The 14384-nt window shown below is 52.7% G+C and overlaps 1 protein-coding gene across 1 annotated transcript; it reads right to left on the bottom strand.

The window, feature by feature from the left end:
• Window positions 1–10087: 10087 nt before the first annotated feature.
• FOXD1 (forkhead box D1) lies at window positions 10088–14152 on the bottom strand. The gene has a single exon (XM_071580410.1). The coding sequence runs from the start codon at window positions 13762–13764 to the stop codon at window positions 12508–12510; it is 1257 nt and encodes a 418-aa protein (XP_071436511.1). The 5' UTR covers window positions 13765–14152; the 3' UTR covers window positions 10088–12507.
• Window positions 14153–14384: the final 232 nt, after the last annotated feature.

Here is a 14384-nt window from a genome sequence, read left to right as displayed (position 1 = left end):
CAGTATTTCTCTTTTGGGTGCAAGAGTGAATGATATCTTTGGAAGAATTGTTTGCAAGAACTTAAAAGTTGCCAAAGCAAACACGTTGGAGCGAAGTGTGCAGAAGGGGGAGCAGAAGTATTTGGAGTAGACCTGGGTTTGGGGAGTTCACACAGAGGTGAGACAGCTAGAAGTAGAACAAATAAAAACATTCTGCACACTTCATCTAAATAAATTATATACAAAATTTGACCTTTTGTAGACAGCAACAGCAGTTACCACGTCTTCCTCATGCCCCTATAGAATGTGGACTGGAAGCCAACTTTCTTCAGCTAATGATTTGTAACTTTTGCTCCCACTTGAATGAGTCTATTAATATTTAGGTCTCTCCAATTCTGCTTCATACGAGCTGTCAGCATTGTTAAACAAAATAATCTATATACCTTCTTGTACGTGTCCAGCAGTGGCTTGCGTGGCTCGATGATGTATGTTAATATGTTTTTCTTATGCTCCACTGCACAGACCAAAGGCAAAACTTCACATATTTTTATCTTTCTTTTGAAAAAATAATGTTTGACAAAACTCACTAAATAGCACAAACTTTGGGGTGTTAATTTAATAACTTCCATTCCTGAAGGACAAATATTTATTTTAATTCTCCTTTTATCTCTTTCTGTCATCAACATCTGGGGAGAGCCGTTGTTCTGGCTGGTTGAGATGGTCAGAAGACAAGGGTACTTTGGCGGGAGATGGCGAGGAGTGTGTGTTTTCAGACACGCAGAACTCTATCCCTCTGAAATTTCCCTTAGTAAAGCTCCTGACCCTTCGCGTCCCACCATCACCGCGATAGCAGCCCCCGGGGCCCTGGAAAAGGCCGTCCCCCAGCGGGAGGGGGTGGCTTGGGGCCCCCTGCATCAACCTGCTTCTATCTGGGGGACTCTCTGGCTAAGAAAAAAAAAAGTCTACAGCTCCGAACATCCCGGAGAGTTCCCGCTTCTCCGCGGGGCAGCTATGACGCTACGCCCCTCCCTGCGCGGCATTTTCACCAAGGACTGGATTTCATAAAGGCCTAACCCATCTCCTCCTGCCCTCGGACTTCCCCACCCCCAAAACATCCAATCTCCCACCACTTGCCTTCCTGACCAGTCTGGGGTGAATGACCCAATTGCACAAAAAACATTCGAAGCAAAGGCACGGCCAGGACTACCAGGAGCGGAAGAATAGGTCAGTGCCAGGTTTCAGCTAAATCTCTCAGCCCAAAGCTCTGCTGCTATGTTTATGTTGCTTGCAGAAGATTTATTAAAAAACAAACAAACTAAAAGAATAAGAAAAAAAGAAAATCCCAGTGCTAACAAACTTGCCATATAACACCTATGAGGAAAACAATGTGAAACATGTGAAATATAGACAAACATCTCAGCCACCTGCTGATTGTGAAAGACTACCAGGCCCACAGCTGCAGCTGTCCCTGGCTCTGGACATGAAGCATCCTCTGTACTCATCTGCTTGTTTTCCAGAAGTGAGAGGTCGCCACCGTCAGGGTCTACCCTTGGGCTCGAGAAATGCAAATACTGGCCTTGAAGATACTGCACTCTAAAACTAAGAAAACTCTAAAACTCAGCAAAACTCAGCAAACGCTTAAATATCTCTCTGGCAGATCTTTGACCATGAAGCCTGAACACTCCCTTCTGACTGTATCTTGGGCACCTCCGGAGTTTCTTTTCCTGATGAAGTTCCCCAGATGCTGTCTGCGCTGGAGTGGTGTGGGCAGGGGCACAGTCCATGAGCAGGGGCAAGAGGCAAGCATGTCTTTTGGAGGGTGTGTTTTGTGTGTGTGTTCTCTCTTTACATGCTTAGTGACCCGACCCAGCCCAGAAGCCAGGACAAAGTCTCCTGCTCGTCCCCCAGTGCCAAACCCCATCCTCTGGTGTAAGGGTCTACTCTGTCACTCCGCCAGGTGGGTCTCAAGGGGTCCCTCCACCTGCGGATCCCAGCCGAGCAGGGGAGAGATCACCCGGGAATATTTAATAAAGAGATGCCCTCTCCATAGACGAACAAATCTGTCCTTTGTGCTGGGCTCTCTTTTGAAGGCTCAGGGGGAAGGGGCGGGGTGGGGTGGGGGAAGGGGGTTGAATGCAGATTCTATGTCCCTAAGGGAAATATTTGATCAGATTTGTCCTTGGGACTCGTCCTGTTGACTTGACTGGGATTAGACATGGTAGAGCGGGAGCAGCTACCCGTTATGTCCCTGAGGGAAATATTTGATCGGTTTTGTCCTTGGGACTCGTCCTGTTGAGTTCACTGGGATTAGACATGATACAGCGGGAGCAACCCTCCGCCTGGCTGAAGAAGATCGCAGCAGACCCAGAACACAGAAGGGGATAGCCTGCTTGACACCTGGGGCCTCATTCGGGTCTTGGAGCCAGTACTTTCCCCGCTGGTAATGTCGCCTGGCTGCTAGTACGGAGAGTGTCACACTGAGCAGATCTTTCCGATTCTCTCCTGTTCCCCGCCCCGGCAGAGGTTTTCAGGAGAAAGTGACTCGGTGGGCTTGGAAGAAAGGGACGTCACTTTGGGTTTCCGTGCCTGCTACTCCCGTAGGTCTTTTTATCCAGAAGATCCTACCTGTCAGTGGCTCAGTGGGGCCTCTCCTGGGAGAAGAGAGGGAAAATGGGATGCGGATAAGTTGCCCTGATAGACTGGAGTTTATCCTAAAGATCCACCGGGTCGTTGTGAACAACAACAAAAAACACATCAGCTTTATTCTCCTCTGCCATACTTGAGGCCCTGCAATCACCAAAGACCCCCAGCGTGAAAACCGCACCACCACCCCTTCACCGGCCCTCCGTTCGACGGCACCGACGAGGCCGCAGGTGCCCCCTCGGTTGGAGGCACAAGGGCGGTGCGCTCTCCCGGGATGAAAGCTGACCATCATGGGCTCGTCGACTGCCGAGTCACGAGCGCGAGTTTTTTCAAGCACTTTTGGTCATATCTATCTCGTAAATTCAGACATCTATCTCGTAAAAGCAGGCTGGTGTTAATGAAGAGACCATTTTCCTCATGCCTTCTCAATCAGCACCAATACTTTATTCGCGTTTATAACAAAATATATCTCTGTTATACGAGGAAGAAATGGCGCCGCAAATTTACGAGGTGCCAGACACTGCAGTGCTCGGCCGGGGCTGCCTGCCCCGGGAGCGTGGCGCCCCGAGGGCTGCCCGCGCCCCTGCGCACATCCCGGGGACGCACAGAAACGCGTGCTTGAGTGCGCGGGAGGGTTCTCAGCTTACGGATAGAGGTGTAGGGCAACCAGGGAGGGATTTCCAACCGCCTTTCTCTCGCTCCACCCGGCGGCCTCTTGGAAACTGCCGCTCCGCCTGGGCTTTCCGGAGGTAGCGTTTGCGGAGCAGGAGCCACCACCTTGGCGGGTGAGCTTTCCCCACAATCTCTCCGCCCCTTTTTTAGTGCCCCGTCACTTTCTGACCAAGCCCGGCCTGGCATAGCGAGGAGGACAGTGGGGCAAGGAGAAGAGCGCTCCGCACCTGTGAATGCACCGTAGCCGCGGGGCCGCTGTGCGAGGGGAAGACGGTGACGGCCTTCCCCCTTTCCCGAGCTCCTGACTGTGGCAACAGGAAGCGGAGAAACATCTGGGGAGCCCAGTCTAGACTATCGCTCCGCAGGGTGGGGTGCATCCCGGCCGCTTAAAAGAAATAGAGGAAGGAGAGGCTGGGCCTGCCTTCTGAAAAGCAGGGACCGAACATAACGCTTGAGGAGGAAAGCTTTGGCCTAGCGCCATTTTTCTGCCCTCTGTGTTTATAGCTGTGTTATCTCTTTCTCTTCTTTTTTCTTTCCCCACTTTCTCTTTTAGGGGTGGGGACGGGACTGTGGGGAGAGAAGCTATTCTGCTGAACTGAAAAGCCAAGCCTGGGAAGGAGTTCCTTTTGACTGCTCAGGGTGATCTATCCAGGCCTTCTAATTAGAGAGGGATCCAGGGTGGCATTAGTTTCCAAACATTTTGATCGAGCTTTAAGCAGAGCTCTTTTCAATGGCAGGAGATAAATGTAGCAACTGTTACCGTCCCCCTGAATGGCCACCTCCCATGGCGGGCATTCAGCCTTTCTTTCAGAAGCCCTAAGCAGTTTAGTCTATGGACCCAACAACACTCCACATATCTTCTAATTAGTCTAATTAGAAAGGTGGATTGATAGATACAGGGAAGACACAGTTAAGACAGGAAGATACTCGGTGCTACTAATATATGCCAAGGATTCGCTGGTTCTCAGTGTAAGGAAAAAAGAAGTGAGGAAGGAAAAAAAAGAGAGAGAAGAAAGAGAGAAAAAAGAATAATTCCGGAGCCTGACAGGAAGAACAAGTCTCGAGGAATTCAAGGGCCAGGAGCTGCTGTTTCTTAATTGAAGGGGAAACATAACTGAGGTGCCTTTCGCGGCAGGGTTTTCCCCCAGATTTTGACTGTTTGCCGTGCTGGGCTGGAAGCCCTCCCTACTGCACGGCACGGTTCCAGCCCGGGACTCGCTGCTGGGCACCGTTCCAGCACCCGCCGGGTCCCCGCTAGGAAGCTGAGTCCCGTGAGGAGGGGAAGGAAGAAAAAGGGAAGGAACAGAGAGCCGGCTTGCTTCCCGGGTCGCCACCTCGGCCCATCGCGTCCTATGCTGTCATCGGGGAGACGGCACCTTAGAAGACCCGCCGAAGGGAAGCAACGTGGCTGGCTTCAGGAAGGCTGAATATTTAATTGGGCGATAAATCAGGGAGACGAGTCTGGGACAGTGCGCGTAGGTGTCAAAACAGAGGAAAAGTCGGTACGTCAGCACGACAGAGAAAGGCCTCCTCGCTCCCTCCCGCCCTAGTGTCTCCCCGTTAGCAGTGCTGCCCTAGACGGGAGGGGAAGAGGACGGGTGGGGAACAAGGCAGGGCCCGCGGACCTCGAGTTCTCTCGGGCCATGGTGGGGAACGAGGCTGTACGTGCAGTTTTCTACACGCCACGTCCTGGGCAACCTGTGGGCTTTCTCGTGCTCTTTCTTCCGCCAGGCCTGTACAAAAGGCAGCAGAAGAAGCCTGAGAAATGCCCCCACCTTTCATTATGGCACCTTGTGGCAACTGAGCTCCCCACTCTCCTCCCTTTCCGGTCTCCTAGCTCCTTCTTCCCCTACCTGCCTCTCTCTGCACTTGCTCGATTTCTGGCAGATTAAGATAACAGACCCAATTGTGAACTACTTCAAATTCAATACTTATCTTGGGAAAAGGGTGTATATGTGTGTAATTAAAATCTAACCTGTCAAAGTCCCTAATCAAATTGCTGGCGAAAGGAGATTCGTAGACAAAAGGAAACAATGGAAGTCTCGTTAGATCATTTTTCTCGACGTTGTTTATGGTCTGGAAGGGATCAATCGTTTTAAAATGTTACGAGTAAAAATGATCCTGTGTGGAATGCAGCTAATCCTTTTAGGTTCCTGTCAACTGTTTCCACTCAAAGAATCCGATTTTTCAAATCAAGGTGCAGAACTCAATTGCCGAGGGTTTTATAGCGTCAGCAGCGGGCTCCCCTCACCCAACAAGCCCCCAGGCTCCCCACGGTGTTTCCAAATGCCCCGCGTGGGTGCCGAAGGCAGGATAGGACTGTGCCACCGATTGTCCGTGACAGGGCGAGATACCAGCTCAGGGCGCTCCCTTGATGGCAGCAGTGGTCTGCTCTGCCGGCGAGAGCCCAGCGCAGCCCAGTTAAGAGTGTCATCGTACCTGGGGCCCGGAGGAGGCACAGAGCACTGTTCCTCCTTCCAGTCGGTCTGCTGGCAGTGCCCCCGGCTCCGCCCCTACGCGGCCGCAGAATTTTGCACCGCTCATCCGGTCGAACCGCGCCGTCTTGCAGCCGCAGGCGCAGCAGCATCTCCGGGACCGGGTTCAAAAGCTGTTGTGGGAGCGCAAAGTTTGGTTTGCCCATGTGTATTAGCAAGTTGTTGCGAACTCCCTCTGGGTGGGGGGAAGGCCAGAAGGGAAGGTAGTCTGTTTAAAAGAGAATTTGGCGCCACGTGGCTTGTCGGTAGCTCAGCTCCAGTGTGCGGGATGGGGGATACGCCTCATGGGCGGGCGGGCCGGACTAGAGATTCCCCTGAAAATGGTGTTCCGGCCGGCAGACCTCTGAGCACCCGGAGAAGAACCATCGCGAGGGAAGTCCTGCTGAAAGCGATCTAAAGAGGTTAATTTCCAGAGAAGGGCCGCCCTTTAGCTTCTCGTACAGAAGCGGGAAGTAGAGGGGAAGAGGTCTGCAGTTCGGTGCTAGCGAGGCTTCCGAGCGCTGGCGGGACAGTGAGATGATACAAACTTGCGTGCGCTGCCCAACAAGCAACGCTGGCTGCACGGAGTAAGACAAGTTAAAGACTTCCAAGAAGGAAGGGAGGATGTTTGACAGAGACCACCGAGCTTCCCCAGACGAGATTTCGTGCAATCAGAGGCAGTCTGTAAGGAAAAGTATATATTATTTTTTCCACCGTTCGTAATTTCCGATCTCGTCAGCTTTAGAGTGAAGTCACCTGACGTATCTGCCCCTACTCGCTTGGCGCTGAACACTTTTTTTTTCTTCACCTATGATTTCCTTAGTCGTGAGCTATTGATTCGAAAAGACTATTCTCCTCTACCCCTCGCGTCGTGCAGCCGACAGGTGGAACTTCACTGTATACACGTACATTAGAAAGCTATCTGTTTCGTCTAGTGGTTGCTAAATAAGCAGACGTGACAAGGTTTATTTTATGAAAAGAAAACCCAAGGAAGACACCTCATGTGTCTCGATTGTGTGTATTTAATGTATTCCGTGTATACAGGTGTGCATGTACTTTCCTGTAATGAAAGCAGAGAAACTATGACCACCGCGGTACGAAGACACATATTCTCGGATTTTACAAGGACTTTCCAAAGCCTAGGCATTTGCCAGTGCGACCACTGCAGTGCTACAGTTGCTCGGACGAGGGACGGTGGCATCACTGGGAGAGGGCCACATGCGTCCTAATGTACACACGTTTTCAATGCAGGCAGTTGTTTTTCTATTTCACGGAGGGGGCAGACATACCTTTGGGATAACCGTGATTAAGGCTTTTCCACTCTTAGAAAAGGAATTAATGCAACAGCTGGAATATCTATTTATCCTCTTGCTTCCAACATAAATTGTATAATTTATCATCTAAATATGGGGTCCCGCAGACGTCTGCGTGCCATTTCCTCCATCAGCGAAAGGGAAACTTAGTTTCAATTCAACAGGTCTCTTGTGGCTTGGAGGAAGGGCAAGTATAATTACTTTGACTGAAAAAAAATTCCACAACTTTCCCTCTGAAGTCAGCTCAGAGGTACATTTCTGAAACTGGCGAGACACAACATCAAAAAAAGAGCAAAAACAAAAAACCGAAACCAACAACCAATAAAACAACAACGCCTTTCTCTGAGTCCAGTCCATATGTTTTTCTAGTTTTTCTGCACTCCAAGGCCTAGTTGATAGGTCTCTCCGTGGTGCAGAGCTCAGCTGGTGCCTCTCTATCCCTTGCCTTGACAGCCCGCGGAGACAGAGCGCTACGTTTAGGGCACATCCTCATACGATGTGCATCTTCCGTGGACTTTTAGCGGTGCCGAGCCTCCGCCGGGTGCCTCCCCACTCCCACGGGCAGAGCACCGTCTGGGCCGCTGCAGCTCTGCTCCGCTGCGCAGCCGCGCACAGCCCCCAGTGCCAGCCGTACTGCTGCGGCCGGGCTGGTCATGAGGTTGGCCGAGGGACTTCACATGTGTCCCCCCGCCCTCGCAACCTTTGCCTCTGTTCTTTTGGATCGTGCTTGGAACTTGGCGGTGAGCCGGGCCGGCCGATGGCGAGGGTGTCCGACGTGGCTCCAGGGCCGGTAGCCGCAGTATACCTCCGGGCAGGGACGGGCAGCGGGGACCAGAGTTCTGCAAGTGAGAAACAGGAACGAGAGGTTTAACGATTTAGGGCTTGTCTGCATTTCTTCGCCTCCCCCCAAAAATCGACGGGCACCCATCTGTACAAAAGGACATCGAGCTCGGTTCTTGCCGCTGCATGGATCCCCCGCAACAGCTTGTTAGCTTCTGGAGTGTCATTTTCCTGCACACAAGTACACACACACACTTAGGCGCGAATGTCTCCTAGATATCTTGGTTGTGCCATGCAGGGCAGGAAGAGGCAGGGAACAGGGAACCCACGGTGGCTGCTCGACGATGGGGGTTGCAGAGAAGAAAGGGCTTGTGGAGAACAGAGAGGCCCTGCAGTCACCTGCGGCAGATCACCGGGGGGCCTGGGGGTGAGGGGAGGTGGAGGCCGAGCCGACACCTACCTGCTCGTGATGCACCCGGCTGCGGGCATAGGGCGGCCGGTTCCCACCCATGCCCGAATTCCAAGAGTCTGTGCGGCCGGCGCCGAGGAAATCAGGAGAAATACCACTGTGGATGGGGGAGCCCCTGAGAACAAGCTGGAAAATGGCTCTACGTTGGTTAGCAATTTCCAGAGGAGGGGCCGTTTGCCCACGATCATAATGTCCATTATTTCTGTCAAGCATTATGAGAAACTACTGCAGTACTTACTGTAAATACTGAGAGAAAGTACTGAGTAGACTCTTCTGGTCGTGCCAAGGGGCAGTTAAACCAGATTCACTTTCCAACAGATCCCTCGCAGAAGTCTGAGTCAAACTGCGACGACCGTGCGCTCTGCCCTCGCCACTAGCTCTGCAAGAAAGGATGCAGCTAAGAGCAGATTAGGGTCTCGCATTCACTTTGCATCCTCCAGAATGGGGGATGGGGATGGTCCTGGGTACTTGAAACGAACCTGCAAAGACGGGGTGTGCACCAGTCGACACCTCACGGTTCCCGGAGGTGCCTCTCCCGGCACCAGAAATACAAACAGGACCGAAGGTGTGGTCCGAAGGAGCTGCGGATGGGGAAGGCTTGTGAGGAGAGCAGCTTCAGGGCCGGGGAGCTGTGCTCCGCGGCGGCCGGGGCTCAGCCGGATACCCGGGAGACGATGTTCGCCACGGCTCAAGCCGGTGCCGACAGAACGGGCATGATGTTTGGATCCGCTGAACAAGGCAGCGGGAACACTCTGGCGGAAAGAGCACAGTGTGCGGACGTGAAAGCTAATCATCTTTGAAACCGGGGAGGGAAGGGGAAACCTCTTTTATACGGGATGTGGGAAGGAATTTAACACAGTTCTACTTGAGAGAAATGTTATACAAGATGCTTGAAAAGAAATAATTTTTTAAAAACCTAATTAAAATATATAAATCATCTGTCAGAGACAAAGAAATTGTGGAAGGAAGCGTTTCGGGATAGAGATGCTGTGTGTGGTATAAAAGACGACTGAATACATAAGGGCTTCATTAAATTCCCAATAGATAACATTTGGCTAAATCTATCCCTAGATTAAAACTCCTCATAATAGCACCATAAACTAAAAAGTTTCTTTTTGTGTGGTCCTTCTGGAGGAACTAATTGAAACATTAGCCCCTTCATAGAGCAAACCCCTCCTAATTCTGATCCAGTAATTCGTCCAGTAATTCAGCCCTACAGGGATATGATGAGCAAGGAGACGGGTTAATGAATCCACACTTCGTTGTTGGGAGGAGGAGAAGGAGGCGACACCATACTGCTTGTCCTACCAGATTGTTTATTAGGGCCCAGATTATTTTTGAGGAATTGTTCGTCCGGGCTCGGTCTCTGAGAGGACTGCAGGTCCTCTGTTAGCCTTGAAAGCCGTGGAGAGCACGGCGGGCCATTAGCATGCGAATGGGGCGCGGCGGCCCGGCAGTGCTGCGACCTCATCAAAGGGCTGCGAGGTCGGTGCTTTTTCTGGCGGCACCTGCTCCGTGGCAGCGGCGGAAGAACAGGGACAGCCGGGACCGAGGCCGAGGACGGGTGGCTTCGCTGTCGGTTGGAAAAGAGAAGAAAGGGTCCTCCACCAACAGGACAAACCTGTTCCCCGACTCCCTTTTCCTTAAAGGAAAAAAAATCTACACCACGTACTGCAATTTACTCCTGCCAGCTTCCCTACCAGCTCACAGGGGAAGGCCCTGTCCTCACGGATATAGCCAACCAGCTAAAAGCGTGGAAGGAACAAGAGGTCAAGCAGTTTGGTTGCTATGTACCTCTGAGGGGACCTGAGGGATGGGCGCCGTACACCCTCGGACCCCGCCGCCCGTCGGGCCGGGCCTGGGCTCCGCGCAGGGGAGTTCGCTGGGCTCCCCAGGGTCTGCTGCGGTGAAGCCAAACTAAACAAACACCAGGTGGGTCACCGGAATCTGCTCTTCCCACGTAACTCGTCGTGAAGAGCTAGAGGACTCGAGAAGCCAGAATCCAGATCGACGGTCAGCAGCATCCCTCCTCAGGGAGCCTGGCACCGTCGCGCTCATTGCTACAGCTGCCTTCTTCCCCGCAAAATTTTTCCCTGGTTGATTTTATGTGCTAGTCCGAGGGAGGCCTCTGCCGAGCTCGGTACCCTGCGCTGGATGGGCCGTCGGCCCGAGGCATCCCCTTGGCCAGGCCCGGGGTAAGCAACTTAATTTCTCTCTCGTGAAGAAGATGCGCTTTCAGTGGTACATACATGGTGCCTCTGGAGCACCCTATTTTCCCTTTAGTTTTTAAAATTAAAATGAACTCTACTTCATTGTCTTCCAAGGGACCCGGGACACCCAAAAAGGCCTTCCAGCTGCAGACTGCAAATGCAGCCCTGTCCAGTCCTGTTTTTTCAAAACCATGAATTTAACACTGCCTTGCTACAAGTAAAACCAGAAAAGGGTGACTTTTCTACCTACGAGAATACTTAAAACCAAGGTGACGAAGTATTTTGATATGTAAACGCATGTTTTCATCCCTCTTTTCCCTCCTCACTCCAAAGAGCACTAAAAGGCATCCCTCCCTTTTAAATTTTTTTTTATTACGAAAATTCATATAATTGATCCCCGAGACTCCTAAATTGCTATAAATACAATCACACTCGAAAAGCGCCTCCCTGGTTTGAAAACTGCAGGTTCTTAGTCCACAACAAGTAACCACACGACTACTCTTAAAATCTGTGATTCTCTTTTCCATACCTAAGCTTCAAAGATTTGAGGCCGGCTTTATGATTAAAAAATTTCCAGTCCATAAAATAGATACTATCGACCTTATGCTGCTAAAAATAAGTGTTTGGAATCAGAAAAGCTGCTTTCATGGTTTGTTCCATATACTTATATATCCTTACTTTGACAGCTCATACACTTAATCAACTCGTCACACAAGGATATTCCAAAGTTCATTTTATATTTTTTGTACTGAAAAGTAGAATCACATGCCACTATTATTATCTCAAACCTCTAAGTGTCTAGGACAAATCTTTCCTAAGTTCAGTACGTGCACTTTATTAGCAGTATTTTCCTTTGGGCCTGTTGGAAACCAAACCGTGATGCAGTTGTGATTTAACACACACCCAAAAGTATAAAAATAGTTTTAAACTGGCTTTTAATCAATCCTCTGATTGGTGCCTTACAGAGAGACCTATTTCTCTTTGTCCCCTCTTTCGTCCCTGCTGGTTTTTGTAGCTTTTTCTTTTTTCTTTTTTTTTTTTTTTGTCTTCTGGATTTTTTTGTTTGTTTTGCTTTTTTAAGCTTTTGTTGTCTTTCATTCTCTGCTAGGGTTAATAATGCATTGTCTGCAAAGATCATATTCTGATCTTTTTTGTAGTAAAATCTGAACATAATAAATTTCAAGTTATAATATTCCTTGACTATTGTGCTATTAATCCCGAAGAAAAAAAATTATCAGTGTACCAAAGAAAGAAGTCTTAAGGAGGGAAAGATCCAAAACGAATTGTTTGGCTGGGCTCCTTTAGTCTTTGGGTTTGGTTTTGATTTTTTTTTTTTTTGAAAATTAAAAATTTTATTTTTTAAAATGTGTAAAAATTGTACATTAAAATGGTACAATAATACTTGCCAGTAATTTTTAACAATATTCCTTGTAAAGAATACGCATAAAGTACAAAATAAAAACTCCGTAAGTCTATTATAGTACAAAACACAGGTTAAAATAAGAAATGATAATCTGGACTTTCTTCTGTGTAAACACGGTAATCTTTTCTTTTATAAAAGTACATGAGACAAGTGTACTAAAATGAAAAAGTATTTCTCTGCTTTTCTCCCTCAAGCCTTTTTTATTTCCTGCACATTACTGTTTTCAAGCTCCTAGACCTGAGAATCTCTGAACTTTAACGGTTTAGAGACATTATTTATCACCTTTTTTTTAAATACTTTTTAAGGAGTAACGAGTAACTTTCCGATGTAGTTAGCGCCTGCCCGTGCAGTATCTAGATCTAGACCTGGCTTTGCATTCGTGCAGGTCCCGAGAGGTCCGCCGGTCGCGGCGGACGCCCCCAGTGCCCCGTCACAATATCCCCACGCAAAGACAGGCAGCCCCTGCGGGCGGCGTCCACCAGGCGTCCGAGCGGCGGAGAAAGGAGATACCCCAGATCCTACCTTCGGAAAGACTCCCAAACACTTAACAGTTAGAGATCCGTGCCGCGAAGCTGGGGGCGGCGGGCAGGGCTGCGGCGGGGGGTAGGCCACCCCCGGTGCTCCCCAGCGAGCGGGCCAGCCCGGGCGCCGCGGCCGACTGCGAGGCGCAGCTGCTGCCCGCGCCAGGGCCGGGGCCGGAGCCCCCCCCGATGATGCTCTCGATGGAGAAGGGCGAACGGGCCAGCGCCGCGCCGCTGCCGGGCTTGGCGGAGTGCAGCGAGGACGCCAGAGCCGGGCCCAGCGGGTGCGCGTAGCCGAAGGGCGTCCGTGCCAGCTCCGCCGCTGGCAGCAAGGGGCCCGGCGGCACGGCGGCGGCGGCGGGTGGCAGCGCCGCGCCGGGGGCGCTGCCAGGAGTGGCGGGGGGCTGGCGGGGTGGCGGGGAGTGGTGGTGGAAGGCGAAGAGGGCGGAGTGGGGGTGGTAGGGCTGGAGCTGGAGACCGTAGCCGCAGCCGTACGGTCCGTAGGTGCAGGACGGCTGCTGCGGGGGCTGCGGGAGGAAGGCAGCGGGGTCCACGGCGCGTAGCAGAAGCTCGGGCGCCGGGAGCTGCTGCCGCTTGAAGCGCTTACGGCGGCGCAGGAAGCTCCCGTTGTCGAACATGTCGGCAGATTCGGGGTCCAGCGTCCAGTAGTTGCCCTTGCCAGGATTGCCGGGTTCCCGGGGGATCTTAACGAAGCAGTCGTTGAGGGAGAGGTTGTGGCGGATGCTGTTCTGCCAGGCGGGGAACTTCTCCCGGTAGTAGGGGAAGCGCCCGCTGATGAACTCGCAGATCTCACTCAGCGTCAGCCTCTTCTTGGGGCTCTGCAGGATGGCCATGGTGATGAGAGCGATGTAGGAATAGGGCGGCTTCACCAGGCTATTCTTGCCGCCGCCGCCCGCCCCGCCGCCGCCGCCGCCCGCCCCGCCGCCGCTCGCGGTCGCTTTCTGCGGGCCACCCTGTGAGGGTGGCCGAGAGTCTCCGGCACCGTCCCCGCCGCCCGCCCCGCCGCCGCCGCCACCTCCGCCTCCGCCGCGCACGGGCGACCGCGGCAGCAGGGCGGCGTCGTGGAGGTCGCCCACATCCTCCTCGTCCTCTTCCTCCTCCTCCTCCTCCTCCTCCTCGTCCTCGGCGTAGGAGCGGCGGCGGCGGCGGCGAGTCTCCGGCTCCTCGTCGTCCTCCTCGTCGTCCTCCTCGCCCACCACATCGATGTCGGTCTCCTCGGCCAGCGCCAACGCCTCGGACATCTCCGAGCTAAGGGTCATGGCGCGGCGGCGGGGCAGCGCATCGGTGGCGGCCGGCGCGGCGCGGCGGGCGGGCGGGAGCCCTCCCCGCCGCCGCCAGGCCCCCGCGCCGCTCCGCGGAGAGCCGCCCCGCCGCCGCCACGGGCAGGCGGGCCGCTCCGAGCCGCCCCGGCCCCCAGCGCCGCTGCCGTTCCTCGGGAGCGCTCCCGCCGCTCGCTCAGAGGGGGCGGCTGTCTTGGGTTTTGTTTCGGGGTAGTTTTTTGCTGCTCTTTGGATTTCTGTCTCTCTCTTTATCCCTCCCCCTCTTTGGGGATCTTTCCTGGGGTTTTTTTTTCGGTTGGGGTTGGGGTCGGGGTTTGTGGGCGCAGGGGGGCTGTGCCGCCGCTCCTGGAACTCCGTTCCCCCTTCTTTATCCTCACCTCAGCCCACAGACATTAATGGATGCGGGGCAGGAGGGAGCGCGCCTAGTCCTGGGAGGAGGAGAGGGGAGGAGGCTGACGAGGAGGGAGGGCGTAGAGGACGGCTTGTTGGGCCTTAGGAAAGCCGGTGAAAAGGCTGGGGCTTAGTCTCTGAGAGGGCGGCCTTCCTCCCCGCCTTATAGCGAAGGGGGGAGGGCTATCACATGGCTCCAAGCGTCAAAG

Source organism: Pithys albifrons, chromosome Z, assembly GCF_047495875.1.
Source record: "Pithys albifrons albifrons isolate INPA30051 chromosome Z, PitAlb_v1, whole genome shotgun sequence".
Taxonomy (NCBI): Eukaryota; Metazoa; Chordata; class Aves; order Passeriformes; family Thamnophilidae; genus Pithys; species Pithys albifrons.
The sequence above is the reverse complement of the archived record's forward strand: the minus strand, read 5'-3'. Positions and strand labels throughout refer to the sequence as shown.